Below are 22521 nucleotides of genomic sequence, written 5' to 3' on the forward strand. Positions count from 1 at the left end.
TGTTGCCAAGGTGGCATTTATTACTGGGTGGGGCGCGGGTACATAGGGGGCTGGGGAGCCCGAGGGTCTGTCTTCTCCCTGCAGCCGTGCTGGTGAGGCGTGCCCAGGGGCACGAAGCCCTCCTGAGGATTTTTCAGTCTCAGGGCTGCTGGACTCTGATACTTGAAAGGAAATTCATCCTTGTATTGGGTTGAGAAGAAGCGCAGTCCACCGAGAGGGGGCCCCATGTGACTGTACTTGCACTGTGGAGTCAGGGTGGACAGCCTGGCAGGGCAGCCTGGGAGGTGGCTGACCCACCCTGTCCACCCCAGGATCTCCAGGCCTAATGAGTCAGGGGGTGGGGCCAGGCAGGGCAGGCTAGTTGGTCAGCGCGGAGCCAGTGTCTGACGAAGGAGGATGGTTAAGACTGGGTAAGAGAGGATAGGGAAAGGGGCAAGGCTATGACCAGAAGGGTGGAGTTATGCAAAGGTAGGACGTGGCCACAAAAGGGGCCGAATTGTCCAGGGGTGGAGTTTGGGCTCTGGTCAATTTGGGGTGGGAGTTAGCCCTTCAGGACGTGAAGCCGGGGGTAGGGTGGGGCCAGTTAGGGGCAAAGCCAGAGCATCAAAGGCTGGGGAGGTTGAACCCTGGGGAGAGGTGGGTGAAAAGGGCCCGAGGCGAGGCTGAATAAGGAGCTGGATAAGAAGCTGGAGAGTAACCAGGGGTGTCCCTGGAAGGACTCCAGGGCTGGGGTGATCCTCGGTGGCTCTGAATTAACCCTTGTCTTGGGTATAACAGTGGTTGTGGTGCAAAGATGCCCCTGAGCTGACCTGGACACGACCCTGGGGAGTGAGCTAGGGATTATCTCTATTTTTTTTTTCCTTTTCTTGAGGCAGAGTCTTGCTCTGTTGCCCAGCCCAAAATGCAGTGACACGATCTTGGCTCACTGCAACCTCCGCCTCCCCGGTTCAAGTAATTCTGTCTCAGCCTCCCGAGTAGCTGAATTACAGGCGTGCGCCACCATGCCTGACTAATTTTTGTATTTTTAGTAGAGACGGGGTTTCACCATGTTGGCCAGGCTGGTCTCGAACTCCTGACTTCAGGTGATCCGCCTGCTTCAGCCTCCCAAAGCACTGGGATTACAGGCGTGAACCACTGCACCCGGCCAAGCTAGGGATGATCTTGAGGCTAAAGGGATATTAAGATGCCCCTGGCTGGGCGCGGTGGCTCAAACCTGTAATCCCACCACTTTGGGAGGCCGAGACGGGCGGATCACGAGGTCAGGAGATCGAGACCATACTGGCTAACACAGTGAAACCCCGTCTCTACTAAAAAATACAAAAAGACTAGCCGGGCGAGGTGGCGGGCGCCTGTAGTCCCAGCTACTCCGGAGGCTGAGGCAGGAGAATGGCGTGAACCCGGGAGGCGGAGCTCGCAGTGAGCTGAGATCCCGCCACTGCACTCCAGCCTGGGCGACAGAGCGAGACTTCGTCTCAAAAAAAAAAAAAAAAAGATGCCCCCGAGCCTGGATGATCACTAACTCTGAGGCTGGGTGACAGCATAGTTTTCCTGAGACAACTCTACACCCATGTGGAGGTTGCCTAATGATGGGTGGTTCCCCTCCCCCTCCCTCACCCGCTGTAGCATCTCTTCAGTCACCAGGGCTGGAGCTGTTCCGTGTGGCTTCAGCATCTTCTGGTTCGTGGTTAAAAAATCGAATTCTGGAGATTCAGGTTGGGGAGACTGAGTGAGGGCTGTGGGCAGAGGCGGGGCTGAGGGTGTGGTGAAGTTCAAGGGAAGGGTTCAAGAGCCAAGCCCAGGCTAGCGCTGATGTTGACCAGGGGAGAATAAAGGATTAGGAGAGGGCAGGAGGGAGGAGCCAAATAAGGAGGGAGGAGCCAGAGGAAGGGGAGGAGCTGGGGAAGAGGGAGGAGCTAGGGAAGAGGGAGGAGCTTGGGAAGAGGGAGGAGCTGAGGAAGAGGGAGGACGTGGGAGAGAAGGGAGGAGCCAGGGGAGGAGGGAGAAGCTAGAGGAAGGGAGAGGAGCTGGGGAAGAGGGAGGAACTGGGAAACAGGGAGGAGCTAGGAAAGAGGAAGGAGCGGGGAGGAGGGAGGAGCCAGAGGAAGGGGAGGAGCTTGGGAAGAGGGAGGAGCTAGGGGAGGAGGGAAGAGCTAGGGGAAGAGCCAGGAGCTAGGGCACAGGGCTAAGAAGATCAGGGGTGGGGCCTGTCCAGATGAGTCTGGGGGCAGGGCCAGGCAGGGCAGGCTGGCGGGTCAGGGGTGGAGCCAGAGTCTGACAATCGAGGAGGAGTTAAGACTGGATAAGAGAGGATGGAGAAGGGGCGGGGCCATGTCCAGAAGGATGGAGTTATGAAGGGGAGAGGTATGACCATGAAGGGGCGGGATTATCCAGGGGCAGAGTTGGGGTTCTGGTCAATTGGGGGTGGGATTTAGGCTTTCGGGGATGAAGCCAGGGGGAGGGGAGGGCTGGTTAGGGGCGGGGCCGGAGCAGTGGCAGGGGGCGAGGCTTCCAGGGCTGGGGCTTCCCGGGGCGGGGCTCTATGGGGCGGGGCTTCCCGGGAGCGCTCACCGCCGGTCCCCTGCGGCAGGTTGCTCGGCTGCAAGTGGAGGTTGGGCGCTTTCTGCACCTGCCTCCACTCTGAGGGGCAGTAGTCCGAGCCCATGGTGGTGTTGAAGAAGCGTCTGAGTAGCTTTGGCTCCCCTAGGATCACGTGACTCTGCAGTTTCTCGTGAGGCACGTGGCGGCTGGGTGGCTGTGTCGCGGGAGGCGGCTGTAGGACCACAGGGCATTTGAAAACTCCGGCGTCCGAGAGGTCCCCGGGCCCGGGATCGGGAGGGAGGAGGTGGGCTCTGTGTGACCTTGGACAGCTCCCTCACCCTTTCTGGTCCCCACGTGGTAGCGTTGGGAGTTGGTACTCATCTCATTTTAGAGAAGGAACCACTGAGGATCGGAGTGGTTAAGTGACTCGCCCTAGATCACTCAAGTACATCCAGGAGATTCCTGCATATCTATCAAGCTCATTCCCACTTTGGGACTTCTGCACCTGCTATTTGCTCTGTCTGGGAAGCCCTTTCGCTGCCGCCTTTTCGCTCTTTCTGCTTACCTGGCCGTAGAAGTACTGCATGAAGGTGTCCAGACTGCCAGGGCCGGGGCACCAATTTCCTTTCAGGATGTGCGACTCCGGAGTCTGATCGTGGTGAAGAACAAAAGGTTCTGCCAGGAGCGGAACAGGTGCAGAGCTGCCCTGGGAGGCTGCGGTGGGAGGCGGGGCGGGGCGGGCCGCAGGCTCTCACCTGGCTCCCGGGCATAGAATTGCTCGGCCTTGGTGGTTCTGTGGTGAAAGAGGCCGTCACCAGGACGGATATTTACATAGTGGATGTGGGCTGCGGCCTGGGCCTTGTCATACCTGCATGTAATGTATTATTCTATCAAGAATAAGGTAAAGTGAACCGGCGCGGTGGCTTACCCCTGTAATCCCAGCACTTTGGGAGGCTAAGAAGGGTGGATCGCCTGAGGTCAGGCGTTTGAGACCAGCCTGGCAAAAATGGTGAAGCCCCATCTCTACTAAAAATACCAAATTAACTGGGCATGGTGGCACGTGACTGTAATTCCAGCTACTCGGGAGGCTGAGGCAGGAGAATCGCTTGAACCCGGGAGGCAGAGGTTGCAGTGAGCTGAGATCGTGCCACTGCACTCAAGCCTGGGCAACAGAGCCAGATGCCGTCTCAAAAAAAAAAAAAAGAAGAAGGTAAAGTGGATCCATCTGAGGCCTTGTAACCTCCAGAAAGGGGGAGGGGATCAGGGTTTCCTAATGACCAAGCCATGGGGCTCTAATAATGGGACACCTGGCACAATAGTGCACCTTGGCTACCAGTGACATAGACCTCAAAGGCAGAGTATTGGCCCCAAAGCCCTAAGGGGCTCATACCACATGCTACTGAGCCAATTGTCCCATCTGGGTGGGAAGCCAGTGCCCTCCCCACTTTTTTTTTCGAGATGGAGTCTTGCTCTGTCGAACAGGCTGGAGTGCAGTGGTGCAATCTTGGCTCACTGCAGCCTCCGCCTCCCAGGTTCAAGGGATTCTCTTGCCTCAGCCTCCCGAGTAGCTGGGATTACAGGCGCCCACCATTACACCCGACTAATTTTTGTATTTTTAGTAGAGACGGGGTTTCACCATATTGGCCAGACTGGTCTCGAACTCCTGACCTCATGATCTGCCTGCCTCAGCCTCCCAAAGTGCTGGGATTACAGGCATGCGCCACCGTGCCCGGCAATGGCCCCTTTATACCTATCTTCAGGCAGACCCTGGGGCCTGTAGGCCTGTTTCTGCTCCGAACACATTGATCCATAGCTGATCTTGCAGTCTCCCAGCTCCACTCTGGAGGAGGCCTGTGGGCAGACAGGGATAGGAAGGCCCAAACCACCCAGCCCCCAATTCTGCCCCCACCTGCAGCCCCAACACAGCCTCAATTTACCCTCTTACACATCAAGGCAGGTGGGCCTGGCAGGGCCTGGAACTGTCTTTGGTAGGAAGTCCCATCTTGTCTCGTGTAGTCCCACTTGAGGGTGTTGGGGCCTCCTTAGGATAGGCAAGAGGGGAGAGAGAAAGGAAGAGAGAGAGAAAAGGAGGGAGGGGGAGAGAGAGAGAGAGAGAGAGAGAAAGAGAGAGAGAGAGAGAGAGAGAGAGAGAGAGAGAGAGAGAGAGAGACTGAGATTCTCTGCCATCTCAAGCCCTCTGGAAGGAATTCTATTTTTTGCCTGGGAAGGGGAGCTGGGCCATTCTGAACAGTGTAAACTGAGAGCTGTCTGGCAAACACCAAAGAATAAAAATAAAATAAGTTATACTAAAAGCCAGGGGCAATGGCCCATGCCTGTAATCCCAGCTATTCAGGCGGCTGAAGTGAGAAGATGGGCTTGAGCCCAGGAGCTGGAGACCAGCGTGGGCAACATAGCAAGACCCTCATCTCTAAAAAATAATGATAAATTAAAAAATACAGCCAGGTGCGGTGGCTCATGCCTATAATCCCAGCACTTTGGGAGGCCAAGGCAGGTGGATCGCCTGAGGTCAGGAGTTCAAGAGCAATCTGACCAATATGGTGAAATCCCATCTCTACCAAAAATACAAAAATTAGCTGGGTGTGTTGGCATATGCCTGTAGTCCCAGCTACTCAGGAGACTGAGACAGAATAGTTTGAACCCGGGAGGCAGAGGCTGCAGTGAGCTGAGATCGCGCCACTGCACTCCAGCCTGGGTCACAGAGTGAGATTCCATCTCAAAACATACATACACACACACACACACACACACACACACACACACACACACACACAAATAAAAAAACAAACAAAAAAACCCCAATAATATCCACCAAGGACTATATTGAGCCATGCTTAGGTTAAGTGCATTGCATCTTCTTCCAGGACCGAGTATCTCTCTCCTCTCCCTCCCCCTCTCTCTCTCTCTCTTTTTTTTTTTTTTTTTTTTTGGAGACGGAGTCTCGCTTTGTGGCCCAGGCTGGAGTGCAGTGGCACAATCTCGACTCATTGCAACCTCCGCCTCCCAGGTTCAAGCGATTCTCCTGCCTCAGCCTCCCAAGTAGCTGGGATTACAGGCACGCATCACCAGCTCAGGCTAATTTTTGTATTTTTAGTAGAGATGGGGTTTCACCACATTGGCCAGCTAGTCTCAAACTCCTGACCTCAAGTGGTCCACATGCCTCAGCTTCCCAAAGTGCTGGGATCACAGGCGTGAGCCATCGTGCCCGGTCCCACCTTCTTGGACCTGGTATCATTTCTCTTATGTTACAGTTTCCTTGAGGCTCAGAGAGGTTAAGCAACTTACCAGAAACCACAGAAACTAGGAACCACAATTAAATGTCAAATCAGGGTTTGACAATCCCTGAGGCCATCTTAGGGACATCTGACCAGTAGTGTTCACCAGAAGGGTTCCTGGAGTCACAGAATTGGAAAATCACACGAATGGTGGCTACTCTTTGTTGGGTGCTCTCTGCACCAGACACACCATACACATTCAGCTTTACCAGCTCCTAGGAATTGGGCTCTGTGATTGCACCCATTTTATAGATGGGGAAACTGAGGCTTGGAGAGGTCAACTCATTCAGTCTCACACAGCTACTAAGGTGGTAGGGGAGGAGGGTGTGCAGATGGAAAACTTAGCTGATTTGTCTGACCCCAAACTGGCATTCGTGACTCCTGCCAACCACGCACCACTCTGGACAGATTCAGAAGATATGTCCACCCACCTGATGCTGAAACTGACGCTCAAGGTGGTTCCAGGGTTTCTGAGGCTTGGTGTGATTGACATTTGGGGCTGGCTAATTCTCTGCTGTGGGGGCTACCCTGTCTGTGAGAGGATACTTGGCAGCATCTCTGGCCTCTACCCGCTGTCTGCTGGTAGCGCCTCTGCCCACCTTTTTAAATTTTATTTTGTAAGGGCTGGGCTCATTGGCTCATGCCTGTAATCCCAGCACTTTGGGAGGTCGAGGCGGGTAGATTGCTTGAGCCCAGGCATTTAAGACCCGCCAGGGCAACGTAGTTAGACTGCATCTCTACAAATAAGTACAAAAAATTAGCTGGGCCTGATGACAAGCATGTCTGCAGTCCCAGCTGCCTGGGAGGCTGAGGTGGGATGATCGCTTGAGCTGGGCAGATCCAGTCTGTGTGAACTGAGACTGTGCCACTGCGCTCCAGCCTGGGTGACAGAGAGAGAGACACTTTCTAAAAAAATTATATATATATATAATTTATATAATGTATATATATAAAAATATATATATATAATTTTTGTATATATATGTATTTGTAGCCATGGGTCTTGCTATGTTGCCCGGGCAGGTCTCCAATTCTGGCCTCAAGAGATCCTCCTGCCTGGGCCTCCCAAAGCACTGGGACTACAGGTGTGAGCCACTGCACATGGCCTCCGCCCCCCACCAAGTCTTTCTTTCTTTCTTTCTTCCTTCCTTCCTTCCTTCCTTCCTTCCTTCCTTCCTTCCTTCCTTCCTTCCTCCTCCCTCCCTCCCTCCTCTCTCTCTCTCTCTCTCTGTCTCTCTCTCTCTCTTTCTTTCAGACGGAGCCTTGCTCTGTCTCCCAGGCTGGAGTGCAGCGGCACAATCTCGGTTCACCGCAACCTCTGCCTCCTGGGTTCAAGCAATTCTCCTGCCTCAGCCTCCCAAGTAGCTGGGATTACAGGCACCCGCCACCACGCCATACTAATTTTTGTATTTTAGTAGAGACGGGGTTCCTCCATATTGGCCAGGCTGGTCTCGAATTCTTGACTTCAAGCGATCCACCCACCTTGGCCTCCCAAAGTGCTGAGATTACAGGTTTGACCCACCGCGCCCGGCCAACCCCCAAGTCTTGACGATCAAAACCGTTTCCAGACATTGCCAAATGTTCCCTGGGGGAAGGGGAATGAAGAGTCCTTGCCCCTCTTTGAGAACCACTGGGTGAAGCAAATCGCCCTCTCAGTCCAGGTGTGCGCTCACCGAGGTGGCGACTGGGCGCACGAGGCTGCGGGCGCGCGTCGTGGGGTGGAAAGAGCGCCTGGTGCGTGGTGGGCGGGATGCGCAACTTGTCGCGGTCGCCGGGCGGCAGGGAGTCGCGGTCGAAGATGAGGCGCGCGCCGCGGATCCGCTCTCGGGCGCGCGCCGGCAGCTCGGGCCAGCCGTAGGCGGCGCGCGCGTTGGAGAGGCCGATCCCGGCGTGCGCGTCCTCGTGCAGGTGCAAGTTGCTGGCCCGCATGGCGAGCGTGCGTTCCCGCGCCTGCGCTTGCAGCAGCTCCCACGGCGGCGTCGACGGCGGCGGGAACGCGCGGCGCGCCTCCGACACGCGCTCTTCCCGGTCCCAGCGCGGGTCCGTTGGGAAAAGCAGCGCGGGCGGCGGCTGCAGGCTCGGTGGCTCCCGGGTGGCAGTCGGGTAGGCGAAGTCCCGGTGCGACGTGGTGTGCATGGTACCCTCGTGCAGCCGCAGGTCGGGCCCCAGAGAGAAGTGTGAGGCCTTGAGGAAGTCCTGCTGGGACATCGGGCACGGGCGCGGGCACTGCAGGAGGGCGCCTGCGGCCATTGCGGGACACCAGCCACCTGCGAGAGGGTGGAGATGAGGGACTGAGCAAGTGGCCAGCGGGGCACTTGCCTTTGACTTCTGCCTTTGACTCCTGCCTTTGACTCCTTTCTGCTCGCCAAGCACTGAGCTGGAGGCTGGGGACATCACGGGAAACTGGCACAGCCTCTGTGCCCTCCTCTAGCAAGAGCAGAGATAGAAATAATCATTCATGGCCGGGCGCGGGGGCTCACACCTGTAATCCCAGCACTTTGGGAGAACCGAGGCGGGTGGATAACCTGAGGTCAGGAGTTCGAGACCAGCCTGGCCAACATGGTGAAACCCCGTCTGTACTAAAAATAAAAAAGATGAGCCCGGAGTGGTGGTGGCACCTGTAGTCCCAGCTACTCGGGAGGCTGAGGCAGGAGAATCGCTTGAACCCGGGAGGCAGAGCCAAGATTGTGCCATTGCACTCCAGCCTGGATGACAGTGTGAGACTCTGTCTCAAAAAAAAATAAAAAAGAAAAGAAAAATCATTCATGTGGTGCCTACTGTAGGCCTGGCACACAATAGGCACCACATAAATTGATTATTTCTGTCACAACTCTAGGCCTGGAGGCCAGCAGGGGTGAGGAACTAACATTAGTTCACAAAATAGACCTAGATCCCTGACTTTGTGGAATTGATAATGGAGCGGGAGATGACAGACAATAATGAAAAAATATAACAACAAAAATTGAAGAGTAGGTTAGAAGGTAATAGCCCGGTACTGTGGCTCATGCCTGTAATCCAGGCACATTGAGAGGCCAGAGCGAGAGGATTGCCTGGGCAATATAGTGGGACCCGTCTCCACACACATACACATGCACACACACACACACAAATTAGACAAGTGTAGTGGGCTTAACCTCTTGGGCTCAAGCAGTCCTTTCACCTCAGTCTTCTGAGCATCTGGGACTATAGGTTTGCACCACCATGCATGGCTAATTCTTTCTTTCTTCCTTTCCTTTCCCTTTCCCTTTCCCTTTCCTTTGAGACAGGGTTCTCGCTATGTTGCTCAGGCTGGTCTCAAACTCCTGGGCTCAAGCAATCGTTCTGCCTCAGCCTCCCAAAGTGCTGGGATTACAGGTGTGAGCCACCATGCCTGGCCAAGGGTAGGTTTTAACCACTGCTTCACAAAAGACGTTGAGGCTCAGGGAGATCATTTGCTTGAGATTTGAACCCAGGGCAACTGATTCTAGAACTTGGAGAATTAACCACTGCATTCTACTGTATGTCTGACACGAGAACCCCATCTTCTCACCCTCAGTCAGTTATCAAGGCCACGGTTTTCTCCTTCTTCCCCTCTGCAGACCCTTTTTTGTTCCTCTGCCTGACTCCAGCCCTGCACCCCAGCCACTGGCCATTTCTGCTTCTGCCATGCTCCCTCCCTCCCTCCCTCCCTCCCTCCCTCCCTTCCTTCCTTCCTTCCCACAGAGTGAAACTCTGTCTCCCAGGCTGGAGTACAGTGGCGCGATCTCAGCTTACTGCATCCTCCGCCTCCTGGATTCAACTGACTCTCCTGCCTCAGCCTCCCAAGTAGCTGGGATAACAGGTGCCTGCCACCACGCCCAGCTAAGTTTTGTATTGTTGGTAGAGATGGGGTTTCCAGGTTGGTCTCGAACTCCTGACCTCAAGTGCTCTGTCCGCCTCAGCCTCCCAAAGTGCTGGTATTACAGGTGTGAGCCACCGCGCCCAGCCTGCCACACACTTTCTTACTGGTTTTCCCTTCCTCTGCAGTTGTCCTAGGTCCTGCCTATTGTCAATCTCTTCCTGTCTTCACACTTTTTGAGAGCTCTCTCTTCTGACCTTCAGCTTCAGACTCCAAGCCTCCCTTGACCCTCCGCCTCTGCTCAGCCACCTGGGACTTCCTTGCCTTTGCTTAGATCACAAGTGTCTCCCCTGGTCTCCTTTCTGTCTCCCTTGGAGACCAGCATTCCAAGTTCTCAGGCTCACCTCCTGCAGGAAGACCTCCCAGATCACTTCAACCCACAAAACCTGCTTACCTCTACCTATTTAGAAAACATGGACTAGATGGGCACAGTGGCTCAGGCCTGTAATCCCAGCACTTTGGGAGGCCGAGGTGGGTGGATCTCCTGAGGTTGGGAGTTCAAGACCAGCCAGACCAACATGGAGAAACCCCATCTCTACTAAAAATACAAAATTAGTCGGGTGTGGTGGCACATGCCTGTAATCCCAGCTACTCCAGAGGCTGAGGCAGGAGAATAGCTTGAATCTGGGAGGCAGAGGTTGTGATGAGCTGAGATCGCACCATTGTACTCCAGTCTGGGCAACAAGAGTGAAACTCTGTTTCAAAAAAAAAAAGGAAAGAAAAGGAAAGAGAGAGAGAGAGAGAGAGAGAGAGAGAGAGAGGAAAGAAAGAAAGAAAGAAAAAAGAAAGAAAGAAAGAGAAAGAAAGAAAAGTAAAGAAAAGAAAGAAAGAAAAAAAAAAGAAAAAAATTACAAAAATTAGCCAGGCATGGTGGCATGCGCCTGTAATCCCAGCTACTTAGGAGGCTGAGGCAGGGGAACTGCTTGAACCTGGGTGGTAGAGGTCGCAGTGATCCGAGAGCACGCCACTGCACTCCAGCTTGGGTGACAGAGTGAGACCCCATCACGAAAACAGAAAACATGGATGAAGAGGGGTGTGTGTGTGTGTTTTAATGAAACCACAAGTGTTCAGTGTGTTAAGTTTGTTCTTTTTTTTTTTTTTTTTTCTCGGCTCACTGCAACCTCTGCCTCCCAGGTTCAAGTGATTCTCCCACCTGAGCCTCCAGAGTAGCTGGGACTATAGGTGTCCGCCACTATGCCCGGCCATTTTTTGTATTTTTAGTAGAGACGGGGTTTCGCCACGTTGGCCAGATTGGTCTCAAACTCCTAACCTCAGGTGATCCACCCGCCTTGGCCTCCCAAAATGCTGGGATTACTGGCGTGAGCCACCGCGCCTGGCTGAGTTTGTTGCTTTTTGAATCAGTTTGCCACCTGAAATAGTTGAGAGTTGAATATGACCTCCAAAATGGGTCATCAGAGAATCCAGCAACTGAGATTACTAGCCAGGTAATGTTGGAATAAGTAATTAAGTTCCCATGAGCCTCAGTCTTCACCTCTGTCCATCAGGGACAAGGACACTGTACCTACCTCAAGGGATGGCGTGTGAATCAATGAGTCTTAGAAAATGCACTTAGCTACAGACTAGATCTTTGGATCTCCCTCTGTCCCTGGTCTCTCAGAGGACCCTCATGTTCCTTCCCAGGCTGCATCCAAGTGTGGTCTGCCCTGCCCATTGTGATCCCAAGAGCTTCCTTTATGTAATGATACTGTCACAATGACTACTCAGCACCTCTAGGGGCAGCCGGGAGGAAAATTACCAGGCAGGCTTGGTGCAAATCCTGCCTCCTTAGAGCTCCAGGAACCCAGGCAAGTAATTGACTTCTTGGAGCCTCTGGGATTTTTTTTTTTGGTTGGTTTCATTTTCGAAGTAGGGTCTCACTATGTTTTCCAGGCTGCACTTGAACTCCTGGGCTCAAGCGATCCTCTCGCCTCAGCCTCGCAAGTAGGTCGGTCTACAGGTGTGTGCCACCATGCCCAGCTAGAACTTAGGTTTTTGTCATCTGCAAAAGGGGATTGGTGATGGTAACCACTTCAGAAAGCAGTGTCAGTGTTGAGGACTTGATGAAATAGGCTGCTGGTGTCCATTATTATTATCATCCTCTGAAGTTTTTCTGTCCCTCTACCTTCTACACACCCCACACAGAATGGACCCAATTCCCTGAGTCACTGTGCCTCTTAATATTATTCTAGGGCACACAGATCTCCAAAGTGCCCTTTAAAGGGGACAGTCATCCCTCCTCCCCCAGCCAAAGACCACCAGCAATGTATTCGTGATTAAGCACATTCAAGCTTATTACTCATCAAAGAGAGAGAGACAGAGAGAGAAAGAGAGCGGGAGAGAGAGCTCGTACATGTCATAGGGCACGATGGGGGTCTCAGTAGGGAGGTGTAAGAAAGAACTTATTTTTATTTATTTTTTTGAGACAGAGTTTAGCTCTTGTTGCCCAGGCTGGAGTGCAATGGCGTGATCTCAGCTCACCACAACCTCCACCTCCCGGGTTCAAGTGATTCTCCCACCTCCGCCTCCCAAGTAGCTGGGATTACAGGCACACACCACCACGCTGGGCTAATTTTGTATTTTTAGTAGAGACGGGGTTTCTCCATGTTGGTCAGGCTGGTCTCGAACTCCCGACCTCAGGTGATCCGCCCACCTCGGCCTTCCAAAGTGCTGGGATTATAGGCATGAGCCACCGTGCCCGGCCAGAAAGCACTTATTATGGGATTTGCAGTTCTGTTCGGTGTTTTGGGGGCACAGCTTAAGGAAGTGGGGGTTTGGGTGGGATGAATTTATTGGTTGGAAATTTTACTTTCTTATTTTGAGATGAGTAGATAAAAACATATAAAAGCAACACACAGGTGAGGCATGGTGGCTCACACTGGTAATCTCAGCCTCCCAAAGTACCATCCAGAAAAGGGCTGTTGTGGCTAGGTGCAGTGGTTCACGCCTGTAATCCCAGCACTTTGGGAGGCCAAGTCAGGTGATCACTTGAGGTCAGGAGTTTGAGACCAGCCTGACGAACACAGTGAAACCCCGTTTCTATTGAAAATACAAAAATTAGCCAGGTGTGGTGGCTCACGCCTGTAATCCCAGCACTTTGGGAGGCTGAGGGGGGCGGATCCCCCGAGGTCAGGAGTTCAAGGCCAGACTGGCCAACATGGTGAAACCCTGTCTCTACTAAAAATACAAAAAATAGCCGGGTGTGGTGGTGGGCACCTGTATTCCCAGCTACTCAGGAGGCTGAGGCAGGAGAATCTCTTGAATCCAGGTGGTGGAGGTTGCAGTGAACCGAGATCATGCCACTGCACTCCAGCTTGGGCCACAGAGCAAAACTCTTTTTTTTTTTTTTTTTCAGATGGAGTCTCACTCTGTCGCCCAGGCTAGAGTGCAGTGGCGCGATCTCTGCTCACTGCAGACTCCACCTCCCAGGTTCAAGCAATTCACCTGCCTCAGCCTCCCGAGTAGCTGGGATTACAAGTGCCCGCCACTGTGCCCGGCTAATTTTTGTATTTTTTTAGTAGAGACGGGGTTTCACCATATTGGCCAGGCTGGTGTCGAACTCCTGACCTTGTGATCCACCCGCCTCAGACCCCCAAAGTGCTAGGATTACAGGCGTGAGCCACTGTGCCCAGCCCCCCCCAAAAAAAAGAAAAGGAAAAAAAAAAAGCAAGGGAGGCTGAGTGCAGTGGCTCAGGCCTGTAATCCCAGCACTTTTGAGAGGCTGAAGTGGGAGGATGGCTTGAGCCCAGGTGTTTGAGACCAGCCTAGGCAACACAATGAGACCCCATCTCTACAAAAAATTAAAAAGCCAGGTGTGGTGGCGCATGCCTGTAGTCCCAGCTACTCGGGAGGCTAGGTGGGAGGATTTTTTGAACCCAGGAGGTTGAGGTCGCAGTGAGGGTGCAGTGAGCTATGATTCCACCACTGCACTCCAGCCTGAGTGACAGAGTGAGATTCTGTCCCAAAAATGACACAGAACAAAAGAGCAGCTAGGGAGAGAAGGAACTCTATTATTCGGCATCTTTTTTTTTTTTTTTTTTGAGACGAAGTCTCGCTCTGTCGCCCAGGCTGGAGTGCAGTGGCCGGATCTCAGCTCACTGCAAGTTCCGCCTCCCGGGGTTCACGCCATTCTCCTGCCTCAGCCTCCAAGTAGCTGGGACTACAGGCGCCCGCCACCTCGCCTGGCTAGTTTTTTGTATTTTTTAGTAGAGACGGGGTTTCACCGTGTTAGCCAGGATGGTCTCGATCTCCTGACCTCGTGATCCGCCCGTCTCGGCCTCCCAAAGTGCTGGGATTACAGGCTTGAGCCACCGCGCCCGGCCTATTCAGCATCTTAATCATCTGTGCGAAGAAGTCGGAAGGAAGGGAGGGAGGGAGGGAGGAAAGAAGGAAGGAAGGAAGGGAGGGAGGGAGGAAGGAAGGAAGGGATTTGGGATCTGCAGTTCTGTTAGGTGTTTTGGGGGCACAGTTTTGGTGCAAATCCTGCCTCCTTAGAGCTCCAGGGAAGCTGGAAGGAAGGAAAGGAAGGAAGGAAGGAAGGAAGGAAGGAAGGAAGGAAGGAAGGAAGGAAGGAAGGGGGGAAGGAAAAAGGAAAGAAGGAAGGAAGGAGGGAGGGAAGGAGGGGAGGAAGCAGGAACGGGGGAAAGGAAGGAAGAAGGAAGGAAGGAAGGAGGGAAGGAGGGAGGGAGGAAGGAAAGCAATGAAGAAAGAAGGAAGGAAGGAAGGAGGAAGGAAGGAAGGAAGAAGGAAGGAAGGAAGGAAGGGGGGAAGGAAAAAGGAAAGAAGGAAGGAAGGAGGGAGGGAAGGAGGGGAGGAAGCAGGAACGGGGGAAAGGAAGGAAGAAGGAAGGAAGGAAGGAGGGAAGGAGGGAGGGAGGGAAGGAAAGCAATGAAGAAAGAAGGAAGGAAGGAAGAAGGAAGGAAGGAAGGAAAGAAGTCGGAAGACTAAAGCTGTGCTTGGTAAGGAACAGCCGTTGCTGGTATTAGCTGGCAGCAGAGGAGGTCCAGTTACTCTGATGGTATGGACAGTGTTCGTGTTTTGCCTGTGTTCAGACATGATTACGGAGCAGACTTGTTTTGTCTTGCTCTGCCACGGTCACAGAATGGCCTTGTCTGATGTCGGCGTCATGTGAGATTGTTTATGTCCAGCAGGAGGACACCAGGGCCCTGCTTTGACTGCCAGGCCAGCTCCTAGCAACACCAAGGCCAGCTGTGAACGCCAGGCCAGCTCCTGGTTCTGTTTCAAAGGTCGAGCTCAGACCTAGCCAGAGGGGGGACGCTGGGAGGGCTGGGCTGTGTCTGCAAAGCTCACTGCTGTATCTCTGTTGCCCAGAACAGGACCTGGCACATAGGAAGCACTCGGGCAAATGCATTGCGCTGTTCCAAGGCTGTCGGGCTCGAGAGGAGGGTTCTGCTTATTCATGCAGCAGCAGGCTTTGGAGCCAGAGGCCTCTTTCCTCTGCATGTCTGGACCTTGGCTTTGGATTTTTTTTTTTTTTTTTGATTTTTACTTTTTTAGAGATGAGTCTTGCTGACACCCAGGCTGGAGTGCATTGGCGTGATCTCGGTTCACTGCAACCTCCACCTCCTGGATTCAATTGATTCTTGTGCCTCAGCCTCCTGAGTAGCTGGGACCACAGGCACAGGCCACTGCAGCTGGCTTGGCTGTGGACCCAGGTCTTCATAGGAGCAGGTGTTGGCTGGATGTAGGAATTAAAGAGTCTCTTGGGGCCAGGTGTGGTGGCACACACCTGTAATCCCAGTGCTGTCGGAGGCTGAGGATGGAGGATCACTTGAGCCCAGGAGTTCAATGCAGCAGTGGTGCTATGATCACGCCACTGTACTCCAGCCTGGGCAACAGAGTGAGATTCTGTTTCAAAAAAAAAAAAAAAAGAGAGAGAGAAAGAAAATCATAGGAGTGGACAAGATCTTTCTTGTGCCCCCTTGTGTTCCATGCTCCCTTGGTGCACAAGAAAAGACCTTTGGACAGGGTGCTGAGCTCCGCAGGCAATGAAACTTACAAAACAGGTTCTCTGTTTTCTGCCAGGCTGTGCGGATATAGCCATGAATGAGACAGATCACCAGCAGGTAACACGGGTGGGAAGTGTCCAGGAGGGTGTGATTGGGTGAGTCCCATGAAAGGATGACATTTGAGTAAAGGAAGTTAGGGAAGGAGGGAGCCACGTCGGTATCTGGCGCAAAAACATTTCTGCAGAGGAAGCACAATGTGCAAAAGTCCTGAGGCAGGAATCTGCTGTAATTTTAAACAACAGGAGGAAGGCAATGCAGAAGAGTAACAAGAGTTGAAATCAAGAGGAAACATTTTGTGAAAGAAAACTGGTTAACATCAAGGCCAGACACGGTGACTCATGCCTATAATCCCAGCACTTTGGGAGGCCAAGGTGGGCAGGTCTCTTGAGGTCAGGAGTTCGAGACCAGCCTGGCCAGCATGGCGAAACCCCATCTCTACTAAAAATATAAAATTAGCCGGGCACAGTGCCGGGTGTGCTGAAATCCCAGCTATTTGGGAGGCACGAGAATTGCTTGAACCTGGGAGGTGGAGGTTGCAGTGAGCTGAGATCACCACTGCACTCCAGCCTAGGCAATAGAGTGAGACTCTGTCTAAAAAAAAAAAAAAAAAAACTCAAACAAACAAAAAGTTGGTTAACATCATTAGTCATCAGGAAAAGGCAAAACAAAACCACAACGGGATAGTACTTCACACCTACTACGACGGTTATCATAATCAAAAAAGGATGTTGCAAGGATGTGGCGAAACTGGAACCCTTGTGTAACGCTGGTGGGGATGGAAAATGGTACCGCTACTGTGGGAAACAGTTGGGCAATTACTCAAAAAGTTCAACATAGAGTTACCAAATGACCCAGCAACCCCACTTCTAGGTATAGACCCAAAGAAACTGAATCCAGGGACTGCAACTACATATTCACGAATGTTTCTAGCTGTACTTATTCACGATCACCAAAAGGCAGAAACAGCCCAAATGACCATCAGCTGATGTGTGCATAAACAAAATGTGGTCCATCCACACGGCGCAGTGTTATACAGCCGCAAGTGGAATAAAATTCTGATACATGCTGGAACTTAGATGAACCTCAACACCATTATGCTCAGCTGGGTGCGGTGGCTCACACCTATAATCCCAGCACTTTGGGAGGCCAAGGCAGGAGGATCCCTTGAGTCCAGGAGGTCGAAACCAGCCTGGTGAACCTAGCGAGATCCCACCTCTACAAAAGAAAAATTTAAAAAATTGCCCAGATGTGGTGGCGTGCACCTGTAGTCCCAGACAATGTGGAGACCGAGGCAGGAGGATCTCTCAAGCCCAGGAGTTCGAGGCTGCAGTGAGCTATGATCGCACCATTGCACTCCAGCCTTGTGACAGAGCAAGACCCTGTCTCAAAAACAAAAAGCAAATACCAAAACAGCCCATTATGCTTGGTGGAAGAGGCCAACACAAATGGTCACATATTGTATGATTCCATTTGTATGAAATATCAAGAAGGCCAGGAATGGCGGCTCATGCCTGTAATCTCAGCACTTTGGGAGGCCGAGGTGGGCAGATCCCTTGAGGTCAAGAGTTCAAGACTAGCTTGGCCAACATGGTGAAATCGTCTCTACTAAAAATACAAAAATTAGCCGGGTGTGGTGGCACGCACCTGTACTCTCAGACACTTGGGAGGCTGAGGCAGGAGAATTGCTTGAACCCGGGAGGCAGAGGCTGCAGTAAGCTGAGATCGTGCCACTGTACTCCAGCCTGGGCAACAGAGTGAGATTCTGTCTCAAAAAAAAAAAAAAAAAAAAAAAAATCAAGAAGAGGTAAAAATAAAGAGAGACAGCAGAAAATGCAGATTAGTGGTTGCAGGGGCTGGGAGGAGGGAGGAATTGAGTGATTGCTTTATGGGAACAGGGTGTAGGGGAGGAAAAATACTTTTTCCTTTATTCTTACTTCTTAGCTGTGATGGATCCTTGCAATGAAAGAATTAAGAAGGGCGGGCGCGGTGGTTCACGCCTGTAGTTCCAGCACTTTGGAAGGTCGAGGTGGGAAGATTGCTTAAGCCCAGGGCTCAAGGCCAGCCTTGGTAACACGGTGAGACTCCATTTCTACAAAAAATAAAAAGAAGTTAGTCACTGGTGGTGGTGGGCACCTGTGGTCCCCGCTACTCAGGAGGCTGAGGTGGGAGGATCGCTTGATCCCAGGAGTTCAAGGCTGCAGTGAGTTAAGATCATGCCACTGCGCTCTACCCTTTTTTGTGGGTAGTTGATCATGCTACCATGGGGCAGAATGTAGCAAGCTCTGGGGATCAACCTGGGTCCTCAGGCCCAGAGAGCACACATCTGGTGGCCTCACATCTACACATTTGGTTCCTCCACAGTGAGACCCTGTCTCAAAAAAAAAAAAAAAAAAAAAAAAAAGAATTAACAAGGGAAAAAAAACATTTATTAACATGTATACCTTATGTATACATGGGAGATGCCAAGAGAAATGAGGTGGCTTATATAGCTTATATAACTCCTGCTTCCATAGCACTTTCAACATAGAGCAGCAAATGTTTGGAGAGGTGACAAGACGAAGGAAAAGGACATTGAGGCCGGGTGCAGTGACTCACACCTGTAATCCCAGCACTTTGGGAGGCCGAGGCGGGCGGATCACTTGAGGCCAGGAATTTGAGACCAGCCTGGCCAAGGTGGTGAAACCCTAACTCTACCAAAAATACAAAAATTAGCCGGGCAGTGATGCACACCTGTGATCCCAGCTACTCGGGAAGCTGAGGCAGAATTGCTTGACCCAGGGAAGCAGAGGATGCAGTGAGCAGAGATGGCGCTACTGCACTCTAGTCTGGGAACAGAGCAAGACTCAGACAAGAGTCTAAAGGTGTCCCTGGTGATAAATCAACCTTTGTCCTTCCTGGTAGAGAGGGGAGGAGGGCACCTTTGTACATTTAGGTCCTGCTTTGAGGCAAATCAGGGAAGAGCAGAGAGCTTTTCCGGGATCAGCTCCATTGATCTCAGCTCAAAATAATCCTATACCAAGGTCGCGTATTTCAGAGTGGCATATGCTGGTCTCCTACGGGGCTGTCTTTTCGGGGTGATAAAAATACTCTGAAACTAGCAAAGGGTGATGGTTGTACAACATGTGCATGTACTAAATGTCATTGAATTGTGCATTTTTATTTATATTTATTTATTTTGAGGCGGAGTCTCGCTCTGTCGCCCAGGCAGGAGTGCAGTGGCCCTATCTTGGCTTACTCCAAGCTCCGCCTCCCGAGTTCACGCCATTCTCCTGCCTCAGCCTCCCAAGTAGCTGAGACTACAGGCGCCCGCCACCATGCTTACTTATTTTTTGTTTTAGTAGAGACGGGGTTTCACCATCTTAGCCAGGATGGTCTAGATCTCCTGACTTCGTGATCCGCCCGCCTCGGCCTCCCAAAGTGCTGGGGTTACAGGCGTGAGCCACGGCACCCGGTCTTATTTTTTATTTATTTTATTTTTTGAGACGGAGTCTCTCTCTCTCTCTCTCTCTCTCCAGGCTGGAGTGCAATGGCCTGATCTTGGCTCACTGCAACCCCCGCCTCCAGGGTTCAAGCGATTCTTCCGCCTCAGCCTCCCAAGTAGCTGGGATTACAGGCGCCGGCCATCATGCCTGGCTAATTTTTTTTTTTTTTGTATATTTGTAGAGACGGGGGTTTCACCATCTTGGCCAGGCTGGTCTCGAACTCCTGACCTCAGGTGATCCTCCCAAAGTGCTGGGATTACAGGAGTGACCCAACGCGTTTGGCCAAAAATCGTGCATTTTTAAATGGTTAATTTCATCTTGTGCGAATTTTACCTCAATAACAAACAAAAACGGGTGAAAATGGTATTTGACTTTTTTTCCCCACGAGATGATACAAGCATATTGCACAAAATTTAACAGCTACAAAATGGCATAAAGGTGAAAATGTAATATTTTCCCCAATCACACGGTTACCTTTTCTGGAGAAAGTCCAGTTACAATTCTTGTGTATTCTAGAACAATTCTATGCGTTTCCTTAACGTCGAAAGATGCCTTGTTGTGATATTACAGCAGTCATTCCTGCTCACTACAGGCAAGCAGACAGTGCAGAAAAGGGGAAGCACAAAAATTAAAAAGGAAAATCTCTTCTTGAGCCATTGCTAACAGGTTGGTGGTTTTGCTTGGAATATTTTGGGAGCGTGTGGGTAGTTGGTTAAACTTGGAAATATATTTTTTTGTGCGTGGGTAGTTGGCCAAACCGCCATGGGGCAGAATGCAGCAAGTTCCGAGGATCATCCGGGGTCTGCAGGCTTGGAAAGCACACACGTGTCGGCCCCACCTCTGCAAACTCTGTCCCTCCCCTACAGCGGACAAGAAGCCGGTCCGGGGACAAAGGCCTGCGACCGCGCCTGCGCGCAGGCCTTTGGGGCGCTCCCGGGACCCCGGCCTGGCCCCGCCCTCTGGTGCGGCGCGCCGACGTCGCGGTGACGTCACGGAGTTGCCATGGCGTCGCTGAGCGGCCTGGCGTCGGCGCTGGAGTCTTACAGGGGCCGGGACCGCCTGGTGAGGCAGGGGCGGACCGGGGCCGGAGGGCCAAGAGTTTGGCCCAAGCTCAGAGACGGGGAAACAAGCCAGAGAGGGGAAAGAGTCGCCCAGGATACTCCGTCGCAGAGGCCCCGTCCGAGCTAGGCTCAAACGCGGTGCCCTAGCATTGGACATTTATTTATTTATTTAGGCAGGAGTGCAGTGGTGTGATCTCTGCTCACTGCAGCCTCCGCCTCCCGGGTTCAAGCGATTCTCCTGCCTCAGCCCCCCCGAGTAGCTGGGACTACAGGCGCCCTCCACCACGCCCTGCTAATTTTTTGTAATTTTAGTAGAGACAGGGTTTCACCGTGTTAGCCAGGATGGTCTCGATCTCCTGGCCTCAAGTGATCCTCCTGCCTCGGCCTCCCAAAGTGCTGGGATTACAGGCGTGAGCCACCGTGCCCGGCCAACGTTGGACATTTAGATCATTTCTGTCAACCCAACCTGGCTGGACATTGACACACTGGCCAGATTCCTGTGTTTGGACGTTTTGGATCTGACCAGGCCACTGAAGTCAGTCCCTGCCTCGTCCTGAACAATCTCATGTTGGGATTTGGGATGTTGCAGGGCTCCCCTGTGGCTGGACATTCATTTCCAACCAGGTCACCTATAGGTGGGCATTTAGGTTTTTTTAGCCGGCGTAGACCAAAGAACCCACCGTGGCCTGGGCCCTGCCATGCCTAAGCAGTGATGGGTTCCAGCAAAACCCCAGTTGGTCATTTAGATCGTTTCCGCCAACCCAGCCTGGCTGGACGTTTACATACCAAACAGATTCCCATGTCTGGACATTTAGGATCTGACCAGGCCACTGTAGTTGGTCCCTGGATTGTCCCCAACAATCTCATGTGGGGATTTAGGATATTGTAAGACTCTCCCTATGGCTAGACAGTTTTAAGTTCCAATCAAGTCCCATAGGATTTAGGATATTGTAAGACTCTCCCTATGGCTAGACAGTTTTAAGTTCCAATCAAGTCCCATATGGTTGAGCATTTACGTTATGCCATCCATGCCCCTGAGTCTGGACTCTTAGCTTGTCTCCACCAGTCTCTTATAGGTAGACATTTAGGTTGTACTAGGGGATGTACTGGTGGCTAGGCATTTAGATTCCATTCACATCTCTTATGACTCGGTGTGGGGGGGGGGTTAACAAATCCCCCCCAAGTTAGACATTCAAATTGCAGTGTTTTGCCGTTATAATGGGCTGGAAAGGAATTACAAGTAAAAATAAATAAAACAGAAACAAGCAATTTCTGAAAAGCAGGTAAAATAAAGATATAAGGGAGGCCGGGCATGGTGGCTCACGCCTGTAATCCTAGCACTTTGGGAGGCTGAGGTGGGTGGATTGCCTGAGCTCAGGAATTTGAGACCAGCCTGGACAACGTGATGAAACCCCGTCTCTACTAAAATACAAAAATTAGCCTGGTATAGGCCGGGCGCAGTGGCTTATGCCTGTAATCCCAGCACTTTGGGAAGCCGAGGCGGGCAGATCACGAGGTCAGGAGATTGAGACCATCTTGGCTAACACGGCGAAACCCTGTCTCTACTAAAAAATACAAAAAATTAGCCGGGCGTGGTGGCGGGCACCTGTAGTCCCAGCTACTCGGGTGGCTGAGGCAGGAGAATGGCATGAACCTGGGAGGTGGAGCTTGCAGTGAGCCGAGATGGCACCACCACACTCTAGCCTGGGTGACAGAGCTAAACTCCGTCTCAAAAAAAAAAAAAAAAAAAGAAAAAAGCCGGGTGTGGTGGTGGGTACCTGTAGTCCTAGCTACTCGGGAGGCTGAGGCAGGAGAATTGCTTGAACCTGGGAGGCAGAGTTTGCAGTGAGCTCACACCTTTGCACTCCAGCCTGGGGAAGAGAGCGAGACTCTGTCTCCAAAAAAAAAAAAAAAAAAGATATAAGAGTAGTGAAGATGACTTATTTCACACGGCTCCAAATCACCTACTGAGTAGGTTCTTTCTAAAGTAATTCAACCAAATTCTCCTATTGTTCACTGGGTTGAAACCTTTTCACCTGCACCCAGCGTTCAGCACAGCCAAAGGCTTTGGTCCAGGCAGGTAAATGTAAATATACACTTTAGCTGCGGCTTCCTGCCACCTGGGAAAAGAAGGACCTGGGAGGTGGGAAGTAAGGAGTTTTGTTTTCTTTGTTCCTGTCACATCTGTCCCCAAAGTCTGTGCCCTTCAGTTACATGAGCAGGCACTCTCCACAGTACCTTTGG

At 52.1% G+C, this 22521-nt stretch overlaps 2 protein-coding genes across 9 annotated transcripts in view; one reads left to right on the forward strand and one right to left on the reverse strand.

Moving 5' to 3' along the window:
* Positions 1 to 9998, reverse strand: TEX45 (testis expressed 45). Of its 4 annotated transcripts, none has more exons than XM_033199168.1 (9): positions 9906 to 9998; positions 7505 to 8098; positions 4476 to 4579; positions 4289 to 4389; positions 3294 to 3406; positions 3104 to 3213; positions 2569 to 2770; positions 1615 to 1700; positions 1 to 242 (listed from the first exon to the last, which is right to left on the reverse strand). In XM_033199168.1, exons 2-9 carry the CDS (start codon positions 8079 to 8081, stop codon positions 21 to 23), a joined length of 1515 nt encoding a protein of 504 aa, XP_033055059.1. In that variant the 5' UTR covers positions 8082 to 8098; positions 9906 to 9998; the 3' UTR covers positions 1 to 20. The 4 variants fall into 4 exon arrangements, with proteins under 4 accessions (XP_033055059.1, XP_033055060.1, XP_033055058.1 ...); XM_033199169.1 differs by having other exon boundaries at positions 9816 to 9983; XM_033199167.1 differs by lacking the exon at positions 9906 to 9998 and having other exon boundaries at positions 7505 to 8337.
* The window catches only part of PEX11G (peroxisomal biogenesis factor 11 gamma), a 24199-nt gene continuing 9545 nt past the window's right edge, over positions 7868 to 22521 (forward strand). For 2 of the 5 annotated variants that reach the window (XM_033199171.1, XM_033199172.1), the window contains exon 1: positions 20165 to 20278. In XM_033199171.1, the coding sequence (XP_033055062.1) occupies positions 20219 to 20278 (60 nt within the window). In that variant the 5' untranslated portion in view covers positions 20165 to 20218. Of the gene's footprint in view, positions 7935 to 10080; positions 10180 to 17694; positions 17810 to 20164; positions 20279 to 22521 lie in introns of those variants that run through there. The other 3 variants (XM_033199175.1, XM_033199173.1, XM_033199174.1) reach the window with 3 other exon arrangements.

The sequence above is a fragment of the Trachypithecus francoisi genome, unplaced genomic scaffold (assembly GCF_009764315.1).
Source record: "Trachypithecus francoisi isolate TF-2019V2 unplaced genomic scaffold, Tfra_2.0 Lachesis_group5, whole genome shotgun sequence".
NCBI lineage: Eukaryota > Metazoa > Chordata > Mammalia > Primates > Cercopithecidae > Trachypithecus > Trachypithecus francoisi.

Excerpts from the sequence above, each read along its gene's own strand:
- TEX45 (XM_033199167.1), bottom strand. The coding sequence starts at position 8,225 with ATGTCCCCAGCCTCCAGCTCAGTGCTTGGCGAGCAGAAAGGAGTCAAA. Across the intron at positions 3,407-4,288 it reads CAGGGTCTGCCTGAAGATAG|GTATGACAAGGCCCAGGCCG; the intron begins GTATAAAGGGGC and ends CATTACATGCAG. Across the intron at positions 243-1,614 it reads CTGAAGAGATGCTACAGCGG|TGCAAGTACAGTCACATGGG; the intron begins GTGAGGGAGGGG and ends CTGACTCCACAG.